This window comes from Hylobates moloch, unplaced genomic scaffold (assembly GCF_009828535.3).
Source record: "Hylobates moloch isolate HMO894 unplaced genomic scaffold, HMol_V3 SCAFFOLD_13, whole genome shotgun sequence".
Lineage (NCBI taxonomy): Eukaryota > Metazoa > Chordata > Mammalia > Primates > Hylobatidae > Hylobates > Hylobates moloch.
Genome location: NW_026652288.1, coordinates 58,190,786 through 58,215,159, shown reverse-complemented (window position 1 = coordinate 58,215,159; position 24,374 = coordinate 58,190,786). Strand labels below are relative to the sequence as shown.

Here is a 24,374-nt window from a genome sequence, read left to right as displayed (position 1 = left end):
AAAAATTAAAAATAAATAAATAAATAACTGCAGCCCTAGCCACATCTAGCTGCATGCAACCTCAGGAGAGCCTGAACTGCAACCACCAAATCAAAGAGTTCTTGAAGTCCTGATCTACAGAAAGTATAGGAGATAAATGAATATTGTGAGCCATTAAGATTTGAAGTGACTTGTCATGCAACAATAAATAATACATAGCATTTAACCGTAGACATGCACAAATTACTGATCAGCAACAAACTCAAGGAACCATTTATGTAGATTTCTGGAACTTCTTCTCTACAAAGCTTTGTCTTACCAGGTACTCTCCCTGTGAATTCCAGCCCACTCAGCCTTCCTGAAATCCAATATCTACCCTCTTAACTCAGCAAGACTCCTGTGCTCTACCTGGATTATGTCTGTGCTGTGTTCCAGAATGTACTTCTAGGCAGAAAATTAGAGTATTTTAGGACTCCCCTCATTTGTTTTTCTTTTCTTTTAGATTACAGTTTTGTGGTACCTATTTGCCAGTCTCTAAAAATGGCTGTTTCATATGTTTTGTTCCATTTTCTATTTGTTTACAGTGGGAGGTCATCTGGTATCAGTTATTCCAACATGGCTCAAAGTGGAAGTCTCTAAAATTGAATTTTAAAATTCAGTATAATTGACTTTGTTTTTAAATATGTAATTGTTCCAAGTAATTAAGAAAATGTTATAAATCTTATACATTAAACTTATAAATTTAGTGACCCTTAGGATTTTGTAAATGTTCCCATATTGCTTACTAACTTAAATAAGATTCAATATAAAAAGACAAATTAAATCAATTAAATATTTTAAATTGAAACTACAAGTTTCATTCTCTTAAACATTCAAGTGCATAAATTTTTATGTAGTTAGATTAATATTAATACAATATCATGGATTTGATTCTCTTAAATATATTTCTATACTAAATTCTAAATTTTTATGGGTGAAAAAATGCTTATCCACCTAGGCTACTATCAGCAACAAACTAATATCTCAAACAAGTTGGGGATTACTTTTAAATTGCTGAGCTTTTTGAATGACATATCCAAAATTGTCAGGGCGAATGGCTGCTGCTGTTGGACCTTCAAGAATGCATAGAAGTAAGACAAATAATAAATGGAAGGAACACATTTTGTTTTTTAACTTTTATGTTAGTTTCAGGGTGTACATGTGCAGGTTTGTTACAAGGGTATATTGTGTGATGCTGAGATTTGGGGTATGATGGAACCCATCACCCAGGTAGTGAGCACAGTACCCAATAGGTTGTTTTTCAGCCCTATGCCCTTCCTCTCTCTTACCTCTTATAGACCCCAGTGTCTATTGTTTCCATTTTTATGTCCACATGTACCCAGTGTTTAGCTCCTATTTATAAGTGAGAACATAAGGTGTTTGGTTTTCTGTTCCTTTGTTAATTCACTTAGGATTAACGGCCTCTAGCTGCATCCATGTTGCTGCAAAGGGCATGATTTTGTTCTTTTTAATGGCTGTGTAGTATTTCATGGTGTATATGTACCACTTTTTTTTCTTTGAGACAGGGTCTCACCCTTTCACCCAGGCTGGAGTGCAGTGGCACCATCGTGGCTTGCTACAGCCTCGACCTCCTAGGATCAAGCAGTCATCCCACCTCAGCCTCCTGGGTAGCTGTGACCACAGGTGTTTGCTACCACACCTGGCTAACTTTTTAATTTTTTGTAGAGATGGGGTCTCCATATGTCGCCCAGCCTGGTCTTAGATTGTTTGCTCTTGAAATCCTTCTGCCTCAGCCTCCCAGAGTGCTGAGATCACAGGCATGATCCACAGTACCCAGCTACATTTTCTTTATCAAATCCACTGTTGTTGGGCACGTAGGTTGATTTCATGTCTTTGGTATTCTGAATAGCGCTGCAATGAACATACAAGGGGAACACATGTTTTAGACAAAGGACTTAAATGTATGAAAGTACAAAACTGTTGAAGGCTCTAGTTAATCCAGGGATTACAAGAAGTTCTCTGTGGCAGGGTTATAGGATATGTGAAGGGAAGTGGTGCACTTGGAGACAGGAAAGGTGCATTTGGGCCAGATATGAATACCAAATTAAGGAATTTGGATTTTTTTGCCTGTAAGCCTTCAATGAGCCAACCAGCAGTTTAAAAATAACAGCTGAAATCTATCATGCTGATTTTATATTTTCATTAAAAAGTACTCCTTACGGCTGGGCACAGTGGCTCACGCCTGTAATCCCAGCACTTTGGGAGGCCGAGGTGGGTGGATCACGAGGCCAAGAGATCGAGACCATCCTGGCCAACATGGTGAAACCCCATCCCTGCTAAAAATACAAAAATTAGCCGGGCGTGGTGGCGTGTGCCTATAGTCCCAGGTACTCAGGAGGCTGAGGCAGGAGAATCACTGGAACCCGGGAGGCAGAGGTTGCAGCGAGCCTAGATTGCGCCACTGCACTGCAGCCTGGTGACAGAGTGAAACTCCATCTCAAAACAACAACAACAACAACAACAACAACAAAAAACCTCCTTACATTAATAGTTTGATTCATTATACTAATGTGTTAGTCAGCTAAGAATGTAATTGATATATGGTAGCTGCTTTTTTGTGATCTAAGATTTTTTTTTTGTTTCAGCTTTTACCCTACGAAAGGAAAACCTGGAAATGTTTGAAGCAATTGGTTTTTTAGCTATCAAACTTGGTGTTATTCCTTCGGATTTTAGTTATGCAGGCCTTAAAGACAAGAAAGCCATCACCTATCAAGCAATGGTTGTTAGAAAAGTGACTCCAGAGAGGTAATAAGATATTACTTTATAAGACTGAACTTTGGCCGGGCGTGGTGGCTCACACCTGTAGTCCCAGCACTTTGGGAGGCCGAGGCGGGTGGATCATGAAGTCAGGAGATCCAGACCATCCTGGCTAACACAGTGAAACCCCATCTCTACTAAAAATAACGAAAACAAAATTAGCCGGGCGTGGTGGCAGACGCCTGTAATCCCAGCTACTCCGGAGGCTGAGGCGGGAGAATGGCGAGAAGCCGGGAGGTGGAGCTTGCAGTGAGCAGAGATAGTGCCACTGCACTCTAGCCTGGGTGACAGAGCGAGACTCCGTCTCAAAAAAAAAGAAAAAGACTGAACTTTACTTTCATACTTCATCCAATAAATACGTGTAAGATCAAAAGCTCAGAATAATACTGGGAGTATACTAACCTCACTATCAATATTCACTGATTACATGCTTATTGAACAGCACATTCTATATTCATAATTATCTTCTAAATAGAGATATGTCTTAAGTTTACATTGAAAATATAAGAAATTTTAGGATAGAAACTTTGAGAAGTGGAAGATTTAAATTGTCTAAATTGTTTCTAAACATCCTGTACTGTATTCAAATATGCATTTATATTCAGAAAAGTATCTCATAAATCATGTTTTCCTAATTAATTGTATTATGCCTTTATTATCATGGATCCTTACATTTAAAATAAATCCTTGTGAAATAGAATGTAAAGTACTCAAATTTAGCCTCCGTCAGCTTAATCAAATTTTACAAATATTTTTTGTTACTATAAAAGACATATATTTATTATAGAAAATAGAAAAAAATTTTTTAAAAATGAAGTTACTGGTAAGCCTACTACTCAGAAATAACTGCAATAGGCTGGGCATGGTGGCTTACGCCATAATCCCAGTACTTTGAGAGACTGAGGCAGGCGGATCACTTGAGGTTAGGAGTTCGAGACCAGCCTGACCAACATGGTGAAACCCCATCTCTACCAAAAATATAAAAAATTAGCTGGATGTGGTGGCGTGCACCTGTAATCCCAGCTATTTGGGAGGCTGAGGCAGGAGAATTGCTTGAACAGGAAGGTGGGAGTTGCAGTGAGCAGGGATCATGCCACTGCACTCCAGCCTGGGCAACAGAGCGAGACTCTGTCTCAAAAAAATAAACAAAAATAAATAACTGCAATAACATTTTTCTCCATTTCTCTCTAGACCTTTTTCAGAGACTACATCACACAGAAACTTTTTAAAATTATTTATTATTTATTTTTTTTTGAGACGGATTTTTGCCCTTGTTGCCCAGGCTGGAGTGCAACGCGCAATCTTGGCTCACTGCAATCTCTACCTCCCATGTTCAAGCGATTCTCCTGCCTCAGTCCCCCGAGTAGCTGGGATTACAGGCGCCCACCACCATGCCTGGCTAATTTTTGTATTTTTAGTAGACATGGGGTTTCACCATGTTGGCCAGGCTGGTCTCTAACTCCTGACTTCAGATGATCCACCCGCCTCAGCCTCCCAAAGTGCTGGGATTACAGGCATGAGCCACCGCACCCAGCCAACGTTTATTATATATATGAAAATCATACTGCATATACAGTTTATATTTTACTTTATAAAATAAAATAATATTGTTAGATGAAAATTTATGTCATGGAATAAATTATGTCTATCATACAGACTAATTTGTTTAACATTCCCTGTTTTTGAAAATTGAAATTCTTTCCAGCTTTTCACTGTAAATAATACCATGATTAATATTCTTATACTTAAATCTGTAACTTATAATTTCCTTAAGATAAACTTCAAAATGTGAATAATTGGGTCAAAATTCAGCCTAATTAATGTAATATTGATATATTAATTCTTAGTTAACACATGTTTAAGTATCCACTATGTGCAAGTAGACTCTTCTGAGTGCTTCTGAGCTCTTATATGGGGGACAAAAAAAGTGTTCGATTTTGCTTTTGTGGTCAAGATGTGCAGGATAGGGCAGAAAGAAAAACTTTAGATGTTAAAGTATATTTAAGATGAAAGCTCCCCTCTTAGGAGGAGAGATTACTTTAATTTAGCTTATGAGTCTGGAATTTTAATTACACTTCAAGTAATAGTAAGATTTTAGCAGATGCAAAAAACTAGAGATATATTTGCGGGCAGTAAACTCAATAGTCTGTCAAGTATATAATTCCTATAAGGACTATGGAAAATATGGCTGTAAAGGAAATTTTATATCAGCCCGTATAGGGTCGTACAAGTTACTCTAAAAATTTGAAAACATTAATTCTTTAGGTGTTGGCAAGAATTGAAAGTTTGAGTAAGGAAGTGGTTAGAGCAGAATTTCAGGAAAATCCTCTGGTGCTGGTGATTTTTCTTGGTAATGTTGGGTAAAGAGACTGAGAAGGAAAGCAGCAGAGTTGGGGACAGGAAGATCAGGAGAACTGCTAGGAGGTTCTGTCACTCGAGCTAAGGAGAAGTCAGAAGGCCTACATAGGAAGAGTGATAACATTAGTAATATATGTTCAAGTTTTTAAAATAATTCTGTTAATGCAATCCTATAATAATGGGTATTAAGCACACATTTGGTGAAGTAACATTAACTTTAGAATATTCTTAAAAAATTGTATTAGTATTCTCATATATGGGGTTGCTTGGCAACTGCCACTTAAAACCTTATTTTAAAGTAATTTTTAAATGTAAAATTTAACTGAGTTTATATGATTTATTACTTACAGGTTGAAAAATATTGAAAAAGAAATTGAAAAGAAAAGAATGAATGTCTTTAATATTCGGTCTGTAGATGATTCCCTGAGACTTGGTCAGCTCAAAGGAAATCACTTTGATATCGTCATTAGAAGTTTAAAAAAACAAATAAATGATTCTGCAAACCTGAGAGAGAGAATTATGGAAGCAATAGAAAATGTTAAGGTAAGAAAACTTAATTTTAAAAGAGCATCCAGGGAAATCTTCATAGTCTCTTTCTCTACATTGAGGCAAGGGGGGAAACTTCTTTTTCTTTTGTACCTTTTTATGGGATTTTTAAAAGTGATTAATTATTTTCTAAAGTGATAAGTAGGGCCATTTGGCTTACATTTTATTCTCAGCTTAATACATTTTTGTATTTAAACAAAACAAAATATGTAAACATGATTTTAAAAATGCAGGGTATGGTGTCCTCCAGAGAAGAGGGGACAATCTACATTCATAAGAGAGAGTTTTTTTAAGCATCTGCTATATTAGAGTAGTATTTAGTCAGGGGAATTTATTTTTTGGAAATTTTGATGTATACACATTATAAATCACACACACTGTATTAGTCCATTCTCACGCTGCTAGTAAGGACATACCTGAGACTGGTTAATTTATGAAGGAAAGAGGTTTAGTTGACTCACAGTTCAGCATGGCTGGGGAGACCTCAGGAAACTTATATTCATGGTGGAAAGGGAAACAAACACGTCCTTCTTCCCTTGGTGGCAGGAAGGAGAAGTGCCGAGTAAAGGAGGAAAAGCCCCTTATAAAACCATCAAATATTGTGAGAACTCACTCACTATCATGAGAATAGCATGGGAGTAACAACCTCTAGATTCAATCCCACTGGGTCTCTCCCATGACATGTGGGGATTATGGAAACTACAATTCAAGATGAGATTTTGGTGGGGACACAGCCAAACCATATCATATGTTGTTTTACCTTTGTTTTCCTCGACCTTTGTTTTACCTTTGTTTTACAGTAAAAAATTACTTAGCATAAGTTTCTAAATGACATTTTCCAGACATTTAAACTTGCACATACAACTATAGCCTTCAAGACTAGATCATCTTAGATCATCTAGACATCAGCAAACTTTATACTGTAAAGGACCAGATAATAAATATTTTTGACCTTTTAGACATGTTGGTTCCTCTTGCAACTAATCTACTGCCATTGTATGGAAGCAGCCACAGACAATATATAAGTGAATGAACATGGCTGTGTTCCAATAAAACTTTATTTACAAAAATAGGTGTTGGACCAGGTTTTATTTGTGGGCTGTAGTAGTTTGCTAACCCCTGATCTAGATGAGTAGTTCTCAACCTGAGGAGCTTTCAAAAAATTTCACCTATTGATATCTACTCCTGAACCAATTAAAAAAGAACATTTGGGGATACAGGTTAGGCATTAGTACTTATTTTTTAAAAACTTCTTAGGTGACTCTACTTTAGAGCCAGTACGGAGAAACACTGATTCAAGTTTCTGACCACAAAGACCTTTTTACACAATTTTATACCTCTCCAACAGGAAAACAAACAAAAACTGGTTATTAATCTGCCTTGTAGTTAGGAAAATATCTTCCAACTAAAGATCTTTTAAATCCAGCACTTTCATCTGTATATAGAAGTTATCTGATTATACTCGTTATATGTTGTGTTAGTCCATTGTCATGCTGCTATGAAGAAATACCCGGGACTGGGCAATTTATGAAGAAAAGTGCTTTAATTGACTCACAGTTCCGTATAGGTGGGGAGGCCTCAGGAAACTTACAATCATGGCAGAAGGTACCTCTTCACAGGATGACAGGAGAGAGAATGAATGCCAGCAGGGGAAATGCCAGACACTTATAAAACCATCAGATCTCGTGAGAACTCACTATCGTGAGAACAGCATGGGAGAAAACCGACCCCATAATTCAATTCCTTCCCACCAGGTCCTTCCCACGACATGGGGGGATTGTGGGGATTACAATTCAAGATGAAATTTGGTGAGGACACAGCCAAACCATACCATATGTTGTTTTACCTTTGTTTTCCTTGACCCACCTAGAATTCTTTTTTTTCCTCAAAAACTTTTACTAAAATGATATATCTTTAAAAAGGTAGAAGTTTCTTTGAACTCTGATAGCATTTATTACCTGTCTTTCATTTGTTATTTATGAATATACAGCTGCCTATTACAAAATTCCCATTAGAAACGATCTTAGTTTTAGCCAACTTCCATTAGTTCTCATGATGTGAGAAAGGAATTGAGAAACCCTGAAAATAAGGAGTCTTTGAAGTTTTGTTTCAAGGGTTATATCTCTGTTATAAACCTTTTGTTATATCTAAGTACTTTGAAGCGTTAATTTAAAACTCTTCTGGTTACTCTAGGATATCATCTGATGTTATTTTTTCAAATTTGAAATAACTAAAAATATTTATGAGATTTAATTCAGGGAGTACTTATTCTATCTGCAATTAAATTTTTTTTTTTTGAGACAGAGTCTCGCTCTGTCACCCAGGCTGGAGTGCAGTGGCACGATCTCGGCTCACTGCAAGCTCCCCTTCCTGGGTTCATGCCATTCTCCTGCCCCAGCCTCCTGAGTAGCTGGGACTACAGGCGCCGGCCACCACGCCCAACTAATTTTTTGTATTTTTAGTAGTGACGGGGTTTCACCATGTTAGCCAGGATGGTCTCCATCTCCTGACCTCATGATCTGCCTGCCTTGGCCTCCCAAAGTGCTGGGATTACAGGTGTGAGCCACCGCGCCTGGCCTGCAATTAATTTTTTAAATGACATAAGATAAAGATGCAGTTGCTTTTGTACCATGCTGATAACAAATTGGCTCAGCATCTTTTATTAAAAAGTTCTTGAGTTCGTATTCAATAATAATTGTTGACTGAATAAATGCATACTTTCCTCATAAAGTAAGTGTGGAGGACTCTTGTCTTTCAAGAAACTGGGCCTGGTGTTTTCATTGTGAGCACATGTTTAATGACTGACCAATTTCTTTAATGGTTGCAGTAGTATGTTACAGTTTTCTACTTCTTCTGAGTAATGTGACAGTTTTAAAACACGTCCTGAAGGGTTCACCTCTAGCAGGAACTGAAGTCTATATTCCTCCCCTGGAGGAATCCATTGTCCATGGAGCTGAAGTGGCTCCATTGTCTCAGGTCAGCCTTTAAGAAACTGAGATGAACTAAAGAACAAACGTTATGTAGAAAAGAGCCAGGATGTGTGCGGTTTGAAAGTAAGCCTGTTCTTAACTCCTGACATCTCCAGACAGCTGAAGAGTCTCAAAATAAGAAGGAGCATCAGAGTAGGGATCAGATCTTGGTACTAGGTGATCAACTCATTTTGGAAGCCCAGAGCTTTTCTGGCTTTAGCACTGAAAATCTCACATCCCAGGAAATCCCTCAGTAACATGAATGGAAAGCTGACATATTTTTAAAGTTTTCTTCATTGGTTTTATGTTCTAACTGCTAATTCTGTGTTTTCTTTCCTTTTCTTTAATTGCACAGCACTTCTCAGACCATTTGGTCCCTATGTGTATACTGCTGATTACAGAGTTATTCTATTAAAAGAATTATGAAGAGAAAAATTCAATTGCGTATTTTGACACATAATTGTATTTATGTACTCTTAATTTGTTGATTATTTTGTATACATAGAAAAAAGGCTTTGTGAATTACTATGGACCACAGAGATTTGGGAAGGGAAGGAAAGTTCACACAGACCAAATTGGACTAGCTTTGCTGAAGAATGAAATGGTATGGATTTTGAAAAATGTAATCTTATCTGTTTCTGTCAATTATACTTACTACATAATCCAGCTCCTTGCTTTCTTAACTCTAGCATATAAATGCATGTAAACACACACATACCAAATATATTACATCACTGAACATTTACTAAGCTGCTACTCTGTCCTTGATATCACATTACAAGAAAGCCAACTGTGTGAGTGTCCTTGTGGTTAGTACATATTTGAGATTTGACACAGAAATGACCATCACTTTCCAATTTTAGTGAACTGAATAGAAGATTTAGAGGAAGTTTTGACCCTACAATCCCAGAAATCAGATATCAGATCATATAAAAGATAGGAATCCACATAAATCCAGAGACTAAAAGGGGAGCAGCAAATTTGAAAACAAAATCTGACTAGTTCAAAATGAAGCTAAAAATGCATGTTACAACTAAGAAGCTGCATTTGCTGAAATATTAAAAGCGTATGTGTGTATATCTACTTTTAATTTATATTTTTTATATATAATTACATATTTTTACACTAAAATGGAGTGTACATAATGGAGGAAAACTACAAAACTATACAAATTATATATTTGAACAAATGCAAGATTATTCTTATGGTAGTATCTTGTTCACTCACCTGTGTTCTAATATGATTTCTTGAGTGAAAGAGAAAGAAACAGTAAAAGATTTTGTGAGAAGCGTAGTGCATTGAACATCATCTTACATATCAAATAATGTTCAGAGCTGGTGAGTTAGACCACATCTGCAAATCTATAATTAGTTCTGGGTTTCACATTTCAAAGGAGATTTTAGCAACTGGAATATAACTGATATGATAAAGTGTCTAGAAATGCTTACCTCAGCAGTGGTTCTTCAGTCTAGAAAACTCTGAAAATTAACTTGTAAAATGTTTAAAATTTTGTCATACAGAAGAAGAACTTAGTACTTTGGGGCCCGTTGGAAGCAGCAGATGTTCTACTTGAGTTCTGCCATTTGTCACATGTGTTACTATAGGTACTTAACTTTTCCAAGTTGCTTAACTTTTCCAAGCCTCGGTTTCCTTATCTGTAAAATGGAGATAGCATGTATGTCACAAGATTTTTCTGAGAATCAAATGAAAGAACTTTTGTGAAGGCAGCTAGTACAGTGCCAGACAAGCGTCCATAGATGGGATGGGCTAGATATTTAAGGGACTTGTAGTCCAGCATAAGAAAGACTTTTTCTTAACAATTGTTCAAATAACTGGAATGTCCTGTTTCTTATAACATTTAAACAAAAGCTGGATGGCTACCCCTCTACCTCTTTCAAACCTCATATTGCATGCTCTTGAACTTTTAAAAAATTTTGCTTTAGTAGTAATAATCAATTATTGCTGTGTAACAAATTACCCCAAAATGTAGTGGTTGAAGACAACATGCATTTATTATCTAAATTTCTGAGAGTCAGGAATTTGGGAGCAGCTTAGCTGAGTGGCTCTGGATCAGGGTCTCTTGTGAGGCTGCAGTCACACAATTGGCCCAGGTGTGTAGTCTCTGAAGACTTGACCGGGATCGAGGATCTGCTTCCAAGCTCATGCTTGTGGTTGTTGTCAGGAGACTTTATTTTCTTGCTTTACGACTATTTGTGGCATGGCTTCTTCTAGAGAGATAAGTCCAAGGATGCAAAGGAGAGAGAGAGAGACAGCAGATACTGCAGTGTCTTTTATAACCTAGTCTCAGAAGTGGCATACTTTCACTTCTTCTGTCTTCTGGCCACACAGACCTACCCTGATAAGTGTGGGAGAGGACTACACTATGTGTGAAGACCAAGTGATGGAGAGCATTGGGGGCCATCTTAGAGGCTGGTTCCTGCAGCTAAAAAGCTATATCTTCTTTCCTTTGCCTGAAGCACCCCCTCCCCGACCTGTATATTCTTTAGGTCTCAGTTTAAATATTCTCATTCTACTCCCCAAGAAAAAGTGAATTCCTCTTATTTTGTGATCTTGTATCATCTTGGGCTTCCCATCTTAAGTTTTATTATATTTTATTGTTATTGCTTATTTAATTTTGTCAGTAGGCAGAAAGTTTTAGTTGAACAGAGACCATGACTCTTTTCCTCAGTGCTCTGTCCCTAATACCCTATGCAGTACCTAGCATGTGGCAGATACCTAATAATATTCGTTTGAATAAATGAATACTGTAAAAGAAAATTGAGTGGGAAATTGGGTCAAATGACCTATTTAAGATCCTTTCCTACTCTAAGACACGTGCTTTAGAAATAAATCCCAGTTCTAAAGACAGTGATAAAATACATGAATTAGTAGATACTATTTTTAAAAAAAGGAACATCTTTTAATCTATTTAGGATTTAAAATATTAAATTTGGCAACTTTTTCATTAAGATTTTGGCAATTATTTTTAAGTCCAAAGAATTCAGGAAATTGAGAGCACAAATGAAATTAAGGGCTTGCCATTCCCCTTTGCTTGCTACTTTCCTATTTTTGTCATGTGTGTTGGTCCAGTCTAAAATTTATGCCATTATTTTACTCTTATGTTCTTAGCTCAATAATAGAGATAAAGGATGACAGAACTCTAGGTTGTCTGTCAATTGCCAATGACAATAGAATTTATACTGTGTACTTACTTTGATAGTACTCTCGATATAACCTCTTCTCCAATTTTATGTCTCTCTTTATCTTTTGTCTTATGAATCCTTTTTGGTTTTAAGGGAAAACCATCTTTTATATTTCCAGCATCCTTTTGTTCTTCAAGGACTTCTAAGTCTTGAGAAATAAAAAAGCCAGTTAAAATATTTGTGCTGAGGCAGGAGGATCACAAGGTCAGGAGTTCGAGACCAGCCTGGCCAATATGGTAAAGCCTGTCTCTACTAAAAATACAAAAATCAGCCGGGTGTGGTGGTGGGTGCCTATAGTCCCAGCTACTTGGGAGGCTGAGACAGGAGAATAGGTTGAACCCGGGAGGCAGAGGTTGCAGTGAGCCAAGATCACACCACTGCACTCCAGCTTGGGTGACAGAGTGAGACTCCGTCTCAAAAAAACAAACAAACAAAAAAGATATTTGTGGCTGTGAAATGGGTGAAACATAACTTTAGTTGATTTAATCCTAACCTGAAAGTTATAGCTGTGTTTTCTTGGAAACTTCTGAGGCTTCTTTTTTTAATGTTGTCTTTCTGAATGATTTTCTTTACTTTTGCTCTGGGAGCGAGGCATTCTACATCTTCAGAGCTACTTCTTTTCTTCTTCCCTTTCTTGACTCAGGTAAGTTGGATACTTAAAATCTTTCTTGTTTTTTTTTCTTTTTCTTTGAGGGTTGCTTTTGGAGTTCACTAGTTTCTATTTCTGAGCCCTCAGAGTGCTTCTTGATCTTTCACTTTACAGCTGCTTGCATTTCTTGTGTCTATATTTAACTCTTTGATCTGGACATTGTCTTCCTTTTTCATTTGCATTTTTTTTTCTTTTTTCTTCTGTAACAATACAAACATTGGTTTAATTTTACTTCTACTCCAGCCATTTAAATATTAAATATTTTCAAATACATCTATTTAAATGTTAAGGAAATATTTAATATTTATTTTTAGGCCAGAAGGGGCTCAGTTTTCACTGTCTTAGGAAATATGCTAGGTTTTCTTGGTGCTTCTTCTGGTGGGTTGTTAAGAACCTGAAATGATTGCAAAAAAGTTTTACTATTTATAATACTTGCTAATTTTTTTGTTTTTGTAAACAGTTTAAAAATAAGGGTTTAATACATTTAGCCTAAGCTTTTCAGAATTCTTACACCTTACTAAGAATGTCAATATATTTAACTTTAATATTTAAAAAAATAACAAAAGTAGAATTATGGAAGTGATAGGGAAATACTTTTTTCAGTCCATAATATTTTAAACCTATATATAAAATTATTTCATGCAGAAGGCCTATTTCTACATTTAACATTGACTGTTTAATTTTTGCAAGCCTAAAAAGAAAATTGCAGCATCAAGTATAATTATTAAATCTCTATTCTTTTAGAATGCTAGAGAATTTGCATCTTTTTTTAAGAAAGTAATTTGACATTTTTATTAACACATGTTTACTTGCTTGATTTTTTAAGATGAAAGCCATAAAATTGTTTCTTACACCAGAAGACTTGGATGATCCTGTAAATAGAGCAAAGAAGTATTTTCTTCAAACTGGTATTTACGTTTCTTCATCCTGTACATAGCCATGCAGATACAGATACACATTCTAAATGTTTTATCAGCAGGAGAGCATTTATTGTAACATAAATGTGTTAAGAAATAGATTATAGTGTATTACATACTGAATACTTTTGTTACATGACTTAGGCACTCACTTCGTTTTTGGTCAGATTTGGAAGTTTTTTATGTCTATGCTAACTCCTGTCTGGGGGGGGGCAATGGGAGAAATAGTTTCTTAGTTTTTCTTGGCTGAAATCCTCTGAAGAGAGAGGAGTTCCAAATTCTAATCTGGCACTCAGGGCAATATAATTAATTGCAGCTGGGGGAGATACAAACACAAATAAATAAAAGTTCATTTATGATATTCCAAACTTTACACATTATTTTCATTCTAGTTGCCAATTAGCCCTGTCAGTTTTTAAAACTTCAGGTCAATATGATGGAATACATATAGAATGCTTGATGAAAGCCACTAAGGAAGAGTGGTTATGAGTATGGCTTGAGTCAGACTGCATGGGGTTAACTCTCAACTTTAATACTTCCCAACTGTATGATCTTGTGCAAGTGATTTGACGTCATTGTGTTAGTTTCCTTATCTGTAAATTGAAGCAAATCACAGTATCTAAAAGAGTATTATGAGATTTAGATATGCTCTTGGAATAATGCCTCTCGTGTACTACATACAGATAAATATTACCTTCATTTAAATAATATTATTTATAATATTATAAATATTACCTTTATTTAAATAATAAAAACAGCAACCACACCATTTCAGATTCATTCAGATATCTGACTGACATACTGAATTTCACTTACATTGAAATAAAGGATGTCAGTTTTCAAATATTTATTTATTATTTTTAATTATGTACGTATTACATATGTGCAGCTATTCACAGGAAAGTAGTATTTTTGTGCCACACCACAATGTGTAAACAGTGTGGACACTTCTAACTCTTATGAGTAATTTAGGTAATACTAAGGAAAATTCAAAGTGACTTGTTTGTGTCTGTTGTAGAGTCCTGAGATGATAATTTCCTTATGGCAATGATTCTTAAACATTCATATGCGTAAGAAACACCTGGTACATCTATTTCAATGCCAATTCCAAGGCCATACGTGAATAAGCATCTTTGTGGTAGATTCCAGTCATCTACATTTCAAAGTGTATTTGTGAGGCATAATAGTGTGCCTGAAGGCTCCAGATCTCAGCCCTTTCTTAGTAAAAAAATTCTGTGTTTATGTCCAGAATAGCTCTTTAAAAAAGTCAAGCCTCTGCTAGCTCAGCAATTAAATTATTTAATCATTTGATTTTGTTTTAACAGTCCTGTGAATAACTTCATTAGTTTATGTCTATTCTGAAGTAAGGGACTTTAGTAAGCTGTTACTAATGTTGGATTCTTGCCTTTTTTTTTTAATAGCAGGGAAAGTGAAAGTAGGGCCATATTATGCTTATTATTTTTTTTAAAGCTCTTCAAGTGTAGCTAGGTTTAACTGAAAGTGTTGAATAGCATCTTAATACCCATGTTCATTGCCTCAGTTTGAGATTAGAACAAAAGCCTTTATAACTGGCCTTTAAATAAAAGTGGCTAACTATACCTGATTTACCCTTTGTTTCAGAGGATGCTAAAGGCACGCTTTCATTAATGCCTGAATTCAAAGTGCGCGAGAGAGCATTGTTGGAGGCATTGCACCGCTTTGGCATGACCGAGGAAGGTTGTATCCAGGCATGGTTCTCTTTACCCCATTCCATGCGCATATTCTATGTTCACGCATATACCAGCAAAATTTGGAATGAGGCAGTATCTTACAGACTTGAAACCTATGGAGCAAGAGTAGTGCAGGGTGATTTGGTCTGTTTGGATGAAGATATTGATGACGAGAATTTCCCAAATAGTAAAGTAAGTATCATTCCATCAGAGTTTTCCAAGAGTAGTTACTATGCCAGAACATGAATTTTCAAAAGCCCTGATTATAGAAACACTTTAAATGTACATATAATTTATTTATCTATTTGTACTTATATTTACTCATCTCCTGCTTCAAGTCTGCTGTCAGTTTAGGCTTAACACATGTTGGTAAATAGAAAGATAAAAACAGTGGTATGGAGTGAAAGATATATAGGTAGTAAAGCTTCCTTTAAAAAACCCATTTTAAAAAAGATTAAACAAATAATGCACAAAACAGCCCATAAAAATAAAAATCAAGGCCAGGCATGGTGGCTCACACCTGTAATCCCAGCACTTTGGGAGGCCGAGGCGGGCGGATCACGAGGTCAGGAGTTTGAGACCAGCCTGACCAACATGGTGAAGCCCCATCTCTACTAAAATACAAAAATTAGCCAGGCGTGGTAGCGCACGCCTGTAATCCCAGCTACTCAGGAGGCTGGGGCAGGAGAATCTCTTGAACCCGGGAGGCAGAGGTTGCAGTGAGCCGAGATCACGCCACTGCACTCCAGGCAGGGTGACAGAATGAGACTGTGCCTAAAAATAAAAATAAAAACATTACAGATGAGGCTGCCATCCCTGCTAGCGTCCTAATGTGATTCCCTGTGCTTCCTCCAGAGACTCAACCTCTGTTGTTTGTTATGTGTCTTTCTAGACCTTTCTGTATGTTTTCACATAAATATCCATTGAAAAACTATTTTTATTCTATTAGTTACACCGAGAAAAGAAAAGGTAGGACTTAGAGACTCAAAACTTAAAATATGGAGAGGAGAAGAAATATGATTTTTATAAGGTATATGGAACGTGTAATGTGTGTATTTCTTTTATAGAAATGTGATTTTATCTAAATATGATTCATAATTTCCTCTTAACAATGTCTTAGAGACATTTATATTAGTGAAGTTATAATATAGTTTATATTATAAAGCTTGGTCCTTCCATTTCCTCCTTGTCCAGTTTTTTTATTTTTTTATTTTTATTTATTTATTATTATTTTTTATTTTTATTTTTTGAGATGGAGTCTCTCTCTGTCGCCCAGGCTGGAGTGCAGTGGCGTGATCCTGGCTCACTGCAACCTCTGCCTCCCAGGTTCACGCCATTCTCCTGCCTCAGCCTCCCAAGTAGCTGGGACTACAGATGCCTGCCACCATGCCCGGCTAATTTTTTGTATTTTTAGTAGAGACTGGGTTTCACCGTGTTAGCCAGGCTGGTCTCGATCTCCTGACCTCGTGATCCACCCGCCTCGGCCTCCCAAAGTGCTGGGATTACAGGCGTGAGTCTCCGCACCCAGCCATCCAGTTGTTTTTATCTCTGTGAGTTTGAACTAATGAAACTGGGTTCCATAAATCATGCAAGGAAATTCATTTGATAGTACTGTAATGCAAAAAGAACAAATTATTATTCTCCAACCTTATCATAAGTCAGTCTCATAAATTTTAAAAATTAGTGAAAATTTGAATAACACTTTCGTATGTAACATAGTAAAATCATTGAATTTTAGAGAAGAAAGGGATTTTAGAAACATTCTTTTTTAATTCCCATTTTATAGAAGTGAAAATTGGGTCTCAGATTGGAGAGTAGACAGATTCAGAGTCACACAGGTAGTGGAATTAAAAAGACCCGGCTGCCTAACTCCTAGCCCTGTTGGTCTCTACTAGAAAAATCATGGAGTATAGAGAATTAGTCTGTAGTGAGAACTAGAACATGGTCCAGTTTTTCAACAATAGAGGTAAAACAGACTCTGAACTCTACATAAAGGAAACTTTATCTAAATTAATGTCAGAATTCTTGATGTATTAATTAAAGTTTTTTGGTTTTAAATAATAGAAACCCACCTCAAACCCACAGTAATTTAAAGAAACACGGGAATTTATTGGCCCTCATAACTGAAAGCCCATGATAGATTCAGGCGCAGCTGTATTTGGGACTTAAGTGTCCTAAACGATCTCCTTTTTTTCATCATTCAGCTCTGCTTTTCTCTGTTAGATCCATTCCCAGTCTAGCTTACACCTTTGGTGGCAAGATTATTATTAATGACTCTAGGCTTATTTCTCACCACTCTAGACTTGCTTCTCTGCAGAAAAATGATTTTTCTTTCCCAACAGTGTCAACAAAAGCTGTGTAATTGAGTCTCAGTGGCTAGGAATGGCCTGGCCTGGATCATATGTATAGAACCAAACCAGAAAGTGTGAACTGCAGTATGTGATTGACTAAACCTGCATTCCTGGGGCTCCTTCCTGGGACCCTAATCCACATCTGACACCTGGGAGAGGTCTCCTGGAAAATGAGAGTACCGCTACTTGAAAAGAGGGAGTAAAGATTGCATAAGGCAGAACATCAGATGTCGGCTTCACTTTTTCATTAAATGGATGAATATGCAAAAACTGCAATTACTTTTGCTCCCACCTAATAGGAAAGAAATGATAAGAAAATGGTCACTAGGAGGCAGCATATGTTACTAAGAATGGTAATTTAATTGAGATACAGACTCAAACTCTGTGTGAAAACAAATCTAGTAGCATTATAAGTTTTATTTTACCTCATGTGGGGGAGAAGAGATATGTCAATGATCCCCTTTCGATAAATAATAAAAAATCGTTATCATTTCTTAACACCTCCCAGAAAAGATGTCCATTTAAATATTGGAAAACACCCTAATTAGTAAGTCATCCATTTCTAATTCAGATTTTTGGAAGTTAAAGATTACTTTCACAAGATACAGCAACAATTTTTGAAATGCATGAGTTTTATAAGACTTCTTCATTCAGAATAACATTTACAAGGATAGTTTTGTGATTGGAATTTTAGCTGCTTTCTTTTTGGAGCTATAGGAGAAGAGAAAACATTTTCTCCTACATATTTTGCAGAATTTCCTTTTATGAGCAGCAAAAACAATGTTTCTATATATTTTAAGATCGATCACTTATTTTATTAGTTAGCACTGAGGAAAGAAAAGGCAGGACTTAGAGGCCCAAAATATAAAATATGAAAAGGAAAAAGAATAAAATTCTTAATAAATGGTATATGGAGCACGTAATATGCATCTACAATTAAAAATTGTAGAAAACTAATCTGATTCCTTCTTTTGATAGAATTACTAGCCTAACAGGTGTATCTACATTTCAAATCACTTGGTAACTTTTCTTTGTGTGTGTGTGTGTGTTTGTGGGCAAGATGGAGAAATGTGAGTTAGACAATTAAAAACTTAGGTGAATTTATAGTTGTGGAGCAGCCATACAAGGAAAGCATGTTTGTTCATGAATTGCTGGATATCAACCTGGAGGGAATTCTCTAAAGACAAAGCATGGTGTTTTATACCTGACCATGTTTATTCAATGTTTTCATAAATTACTCAAATCACAGTATGTAGGTATACTTACGACTCTGTGAAAGAAAAAAGGCTAGAAATGGTGATGCAAGAGAGATCATAATTCCATGTAGTCTGTCTCTTGTATTTTGATCAGATCACATCTGGAGCTTTATATCTGTTTCTAAGTGCAGTAATTGAAAGAGGTTAGTTACCAATAAACAAAAAAACAAGTCCCAAATTAAAAACAAAAAAGGAGCGACATTATTGATAAGACTAGGGAGAGTTGAGGGGAAATCAGGTAGATTTAGAGGGGCTCTAGACACTGTACCGTGTGATGAATGCTTTAGGAATATGAGAATGCTGTGAAGCCTTGTGGACAGAGAATAGCTGCCTTTCTGTTTGAGCTTTCATGTATAAGAGAAAGCAGAACTGCTTATTCTGTGATATCCTAGAGCCACATTTCATAGAGTTGATCTGTCATGCACCTTTTTTTCCTCTTGTATGTGACACCTGTTACCATTCTATGAAACAAATGCTGAGAAATAACACCTCTTTAAATTTTTTTTTTTCAATTTTATTTTAAAGACAGAGTCTTGCTCTGTCACCCAGGCTGGAGTGCAGTGGCACCATCATGTTTCACTGCAGTCTTTAGCTCCTGGGCTCAAGCAATCCTCTTGCCTGGGTCTCCTATGTAGCTAGCACTACAGGCATGTGCCACCACACCTGGCTAATTTAAAAAAAAATTTTTTTTTATAGAGACAGGGTCTCCCTATGTTGTCCATGCTGGTCTCAAACTCCTGGCCTCAAGCGATCCTCCCAAAGCACTGAATTACAGATGTGAGCTACCACATCTAGCCAGAGAAACATCAGTTCTGTATAGAGTATTATATTTTCGGGGGACAGAGATTAGTGGGGGTGGGGAGTGGGTTGATATTATAGAAGCAGATTTTCGATTCAGCCTAATAAAGAAAAACTTTGTGATTTAGAAAAAGATTGCTGGTGACTGAGGTGAAAGTATTGCCTCAGAGTTTTCAGCAGCCCACCTTTCTCCATGTTATCCAAATTCAGTGATTAGTGGTTAAAGCAGGAAGAATCATTCTAATTTTTATGTAGTCTACTCCTCCAGAAACAAATTATGATAAGATCTTGTTTGGGTTTATGTATATTCAGCGTAGGAACTGATCTATATATGATAGAGTTAGGGAAAATTGAAAGTGGCGGAAATTTGGAATATTTGGGAATCATTCATATTTTCATGTTTTTTAAAACTAGATTCACCTGGTAACTGAAGAGGAAGGATCAGCTAATATGTATGCAATACATCAGGTAAATTTGCTTAAAAATTACTATCACTTAGATCTAAGTGTAGACATTGTCCCCAAAAAGCAAAATGTTGACTAGTTCCCCTCCTCTTTTTTTTATTAAACAACTTTTAAATTAAGGTATAATTTATATACAATTAAATTCACTTAGTTTACAATTGTATAGGCTTTGATAAACATATTTTTGATAAATGTAGGACTGTGTGGCCACCACAAACATCAATCATAAAGAACAGTTTCCTCCCCTCTCCAGATTTTCCTGTGCCCATTCCCATCCCTCACCCCTGGCAACCCCTGATCGGTTTTCTGTCCACTATGGTTTTGCCTTTGAAATAATGTCATATAAATGGAATACTACAGTATATGGCCTTTTGTGTCTGGCATCTTTCACTTAGCATAGTGAATTTCAGATTCATTCATATTGTGTATATTTGAATTTTTTACCTTCTTCCTTTTCTTGACTACCTTTTGGTACTGTTCAAGAAAACTGTCTAGAAGACACCAGCAAAGGAAGAATACCCCACAAAATGCAGTGTTTACTCACAAGCAGCTAAGAAAATAAACATTGAATGTGTTGCTATGTGTTTGTTTTCTTGTTCTGGAAGAAATAAGAAAATTTAAAATTGTCCGCCAAAATACTGGTAATTTGATTGAGCAGTAGAGGTTACTCTTTGTGTTACAGAAAGTACATGCTTTATTTTATAGAGATTAAGTCTTTATCAGCTAATTAAGTGTACCTAAACTTCTTAAATAGTAGATTGTTTAATAATATCTGATTTGAGTTGGTTACCTTAGTTATTGTGAGTCCTTGATTTTAGTTAGCTATTTTCTTTGGCAGCATAAAAATATCATAGCATATTATTTAAAGCATGTTTTAGGCTGATTGTGATGTTTATATTCTGAGACTATTTTTACAAATCCAGGTCCCAGTCATAAAACTACATTAAAAAGATGATCATGTATCTTTTTGAAGGCTAGTTTCATATTTTTTCCCTCCTTTCTTTCACAGGTGGTTCTTCCAATACTTGGATACAATATTCAGTACCCAAAGAACAAAGTAGGGCAGTGGTACCATGACATACTTAGCAGAGATGGACTACAGACATGTAGGTTTAAAGTACCTACTCTGAAACTGAATGTACCAGGATGCTATAGACAGATTTTGAAACATCCCCGTAATCTCTCATACCAACTAATGGAAGATCATGACATTGATGTCAAAACTAAAGGTTCCCACATTGATGAAACAGGTTTGTCTCTTTTGATCTCTTTTGATCTTGATGCTTCATGCTATGCTACCGTTTGTCTGAAGGAAATAATGAAGCATGACGTTTAAAACTGATACCCTTGGTATAATCATATATATGTCACTCTTTGAAGGAAAGGGGGCTAAAATATCTTAAGCACCTTCCATGTGTTAGGAGCTTCATAATTGTTATCTCTTTTAATTTTCACAGCATCCTGAGAAGTTAGGATTTGATACTGTAATTTTATAGGGGACATGTAAGTGTCAGGGTCCAAATTTAAGGTCCATGTGACCCCAAAGCCTGTTTTTTTTTTCTATTATATGTTTCAGTGACCTTTATTCTGTGTCACAAAGTTACAATCTTTTAAAACTATTAGGAATATATATAATACTGCAAGATAACATTTAAGAAAAAAAGTTGTGAATATTCATATCCTCTAGCTCCTTGCTTAGAACACTGGTAAAATTAGATCGCAGTGAAGCAAATGTTGGAGAGAAAGATAGATGAAGCATTTTGCTAATTATCATTGTCCTCCTTTCCTATTTTTGAAATTATTGATCAGAAAAATATACAAGGGAAATGCCATACCTCTGTTTGTGATAGGTACCCCAGAGTAGTTATTACCTCTTTGTGAGACAAATAATCTTTGATGAAGATTGAAATAAAATTTCTCATCCAATTTTTATATCTTGGCATACGCTCACCCTCTTGACCATTGGTAATTTTTTCATAGTATCTAAAACAGGTGTTAGAGTCAGACAGATTCATTCTTAGATTCTAGCTCTGACACTTACTAGTGACTTTGAGTATGTTGTTGATTTTTTTGTGTGTGGTTACTGATAGAATCAAGACAATTACAACTTCATAAATGACAAATAATAGAATTATCTCCACATTTTTTGTTGCTGGAGGAATAAAACATTGTGCCCATTTGAAAATTTTAATTTTGGTTGGTTGAACTATCCCACATTATAAATCATCCTTCACCATTTTATATCAGTTAAATATGGGGGTGGGTGGGGGAGGAATGACTGGCATGTAGACATCTATTGATTTAGGAAGATCTGAGCATTTCTTTCATTGTTCGTAAGATATAATGATGAAATTTAAAAAGCAGTATGGAGCATTATATATCAGTAATGTGATATATATACTTAAGCCAGTTTAACCATTTTGGAAAATGTTAGCATAAGGAAATAAAATCCAAAAGAAGGAAGAGAAGCTATATGCAATGCAAAATTTGCTTATTTGCAATATTTTCATATACAATTAAAGACATTAAAAACAGTTTTCAAAGTCCAGCATTACATAACTAAAGTAAGTAAAATGATATGTATCAACTTGATGGTAAAATATGTAGTTATTTAAAAAAGCAATGAACAATTTAGTTTCATGAGAAAATGTTGCCCCCTAAAAGTAGAACACATGTATTACAACTGCAATAATACTCTGAATTCATCTTTCACAAATAAGAGACATGTTAGCATAGTGATTAAAAGCACAGATATTGGAGACAAACTAACCCAGTTTGAACCCTGGCACTGCCACGTATAGCACTGCAGCCTTGGGAAAGTTATTTAAACTCATGGGCTTCAGTTTCAACATCTGTAAAATGGGCATGTTAACATTGCCTACCTCACAGGATTACTGTGAGAATTTTCTAAGTTAATATATGTAAAGCAGCTTTAAAAAGTGCCTGGCACTTAGTTATTGTTAAATAAGTGTCTGCAGATGCAAGTTTGGAAGAGGAAAGCAAATAAATGAAAATGCCTTCCTGTTAAGATGATGGAGTATTTGGATTTTTTTAATACTAAAAAGTTTTTTTGTTATATGTTTTGGCAATAAATAATTCTCAATACACAAAATTGGATATTGTAGTACCATTGATTTTCTTTGGATTACTGCCATCATTTTAATGTTATATTGAGAATGAAGTGATGCTCTATTAGGTAGTAAAAAAAATTTAGAAAAAATGTTTTATTTTATATAATAAATCGTATCCTATAAATATAATCATAAAATGAGTTATATACATTATTAAATCCTAGTTTTTAAGTTTTGAATAGCAATCAGAAAATACGAAAGCATGAAAATATATCATTGATTTTACTTTCTTTGCCTGCAGATGGCACTATAATTTTAGGCATTTATTTATTTATTTAGTAAATACTTCAGCAGTGTATAAAGGATCACTAAGTTTATTTCATCACCATAAAATGTATTGAGATATCAGTCATGTGGAATATTATTTTATATGCCAATAAGATGCCATGTTGAATTTTTTTTGTTTGAGGACTTTTATTATTAATAGTATGCTTTGGACCAACTGGTTTGGATCACTTAGATTTTTGCAGTTTTGCTGGGACATTTCAGACCTTCATAAGCATGATCTTTGGATTTTTTTTTTTCTTCACATCATTATTAGGAGATAATTTATTTTTAAAGTGTCTTCTTAAACTGCAAGGATGTCCGTTAAACATCACATGTCAATTAAACATGCCGAAGGAGAAGCTATGTCATCAAAATGCCCACTTAACCTACCCAAACATCTCAAACTCACCCTTTGCTGACCTTCTATAACCCCATTTCCAAAGTTTTGTTTTATTTTTATTTTTTCTTCCAACTTTTATTTTAGGTTTGGGGGTACATGTGCGGGTTTATTACATGGGTAAATTGCATTTTGTGGGAGTTCGGCAAACAAATTATTTAATCACCCAGATAATGAGCATAGTACCTGATAGGTTGTTTTTCTATCCTCATCTTTCTCCCACCCTCCACCCTCAAGTAGGCCCTGGTGCCTATTGTTCCCTTCTTAGAGTCCAAGTGTACTCAAAGTTCAGCTCCCACTTATGAGTAAGAACATTTGGTATTTGGTTTTCTGTTCCTGCATTAATTTGCTTACAATAATGGCCTCCAGCTACATCCATGTTGCTGGAAAGACATTATTTTGTTCTTTCTTATGACTGTGTAGTATTAGCTGGTATATATGTACTATATTTTCTTTATCCAGTCCACTGTAATGGGCATCTAGGTTGGTTCCATGTCTTTGCTATTGTCAATAGCGCTGTAATGAACATATGCGTGCATGGTCTTTATGGTAGAACAATTTAT

At 35.7% G+C, this 24,374-nt stretch overlaps 1 protein-coding gene across 6 annotated transcripts in view; it reads left to right on the top strand.

Annotated features, from left to right (window-relative positions):
* The window catches only part of PUS7L (pseudouridine synthase 7 like), a 95,548-nt gene that overhangs the window by 7,437 nt on the left and 63,737 nt on the right, over positions 1-24,374 (top strand). For 4 of the 6 annotated variants that reach the window (XR_009209224.1, XM_032173753.2, XM_032173755.2 and 1 more), the window contains exons 3-9: positions 2,625-2,784; positions 5,505-5,697; positions 9,175-9,273; positions 13,348-13,429; positions 15,059-15,339; positions 19,967-20,020; positions 21,026-21,266. Coding sequence is in view for 5 of the 6 variants with exons in the window: in XM_032173753.2 (XP_032029644.1) it covers positions 2,625-2,784; positions 5,505-5,697; positions 9,175-9,273; positions 13,348-13,429; positions 15,059-15,339; positions 19,967-20,020; positions 21,026-21,266 (1,110 nt within the window). In the remaining variant the exon portion in view is untranslated. Of the gene's footprint in view, positions 1-2,624; positions 2,785-5,504; positions 5,698-9,174; positions 9,274-13,347; positions 13,430-15,058; positions 15,340-19,966; positions 20,021-21,025; positions 22,245-24,374 lie in introns of those variants that run through there. The other 2 variants (XM_032173754.2, XM_032173756.2) reach the window with 2 other exon arrangements.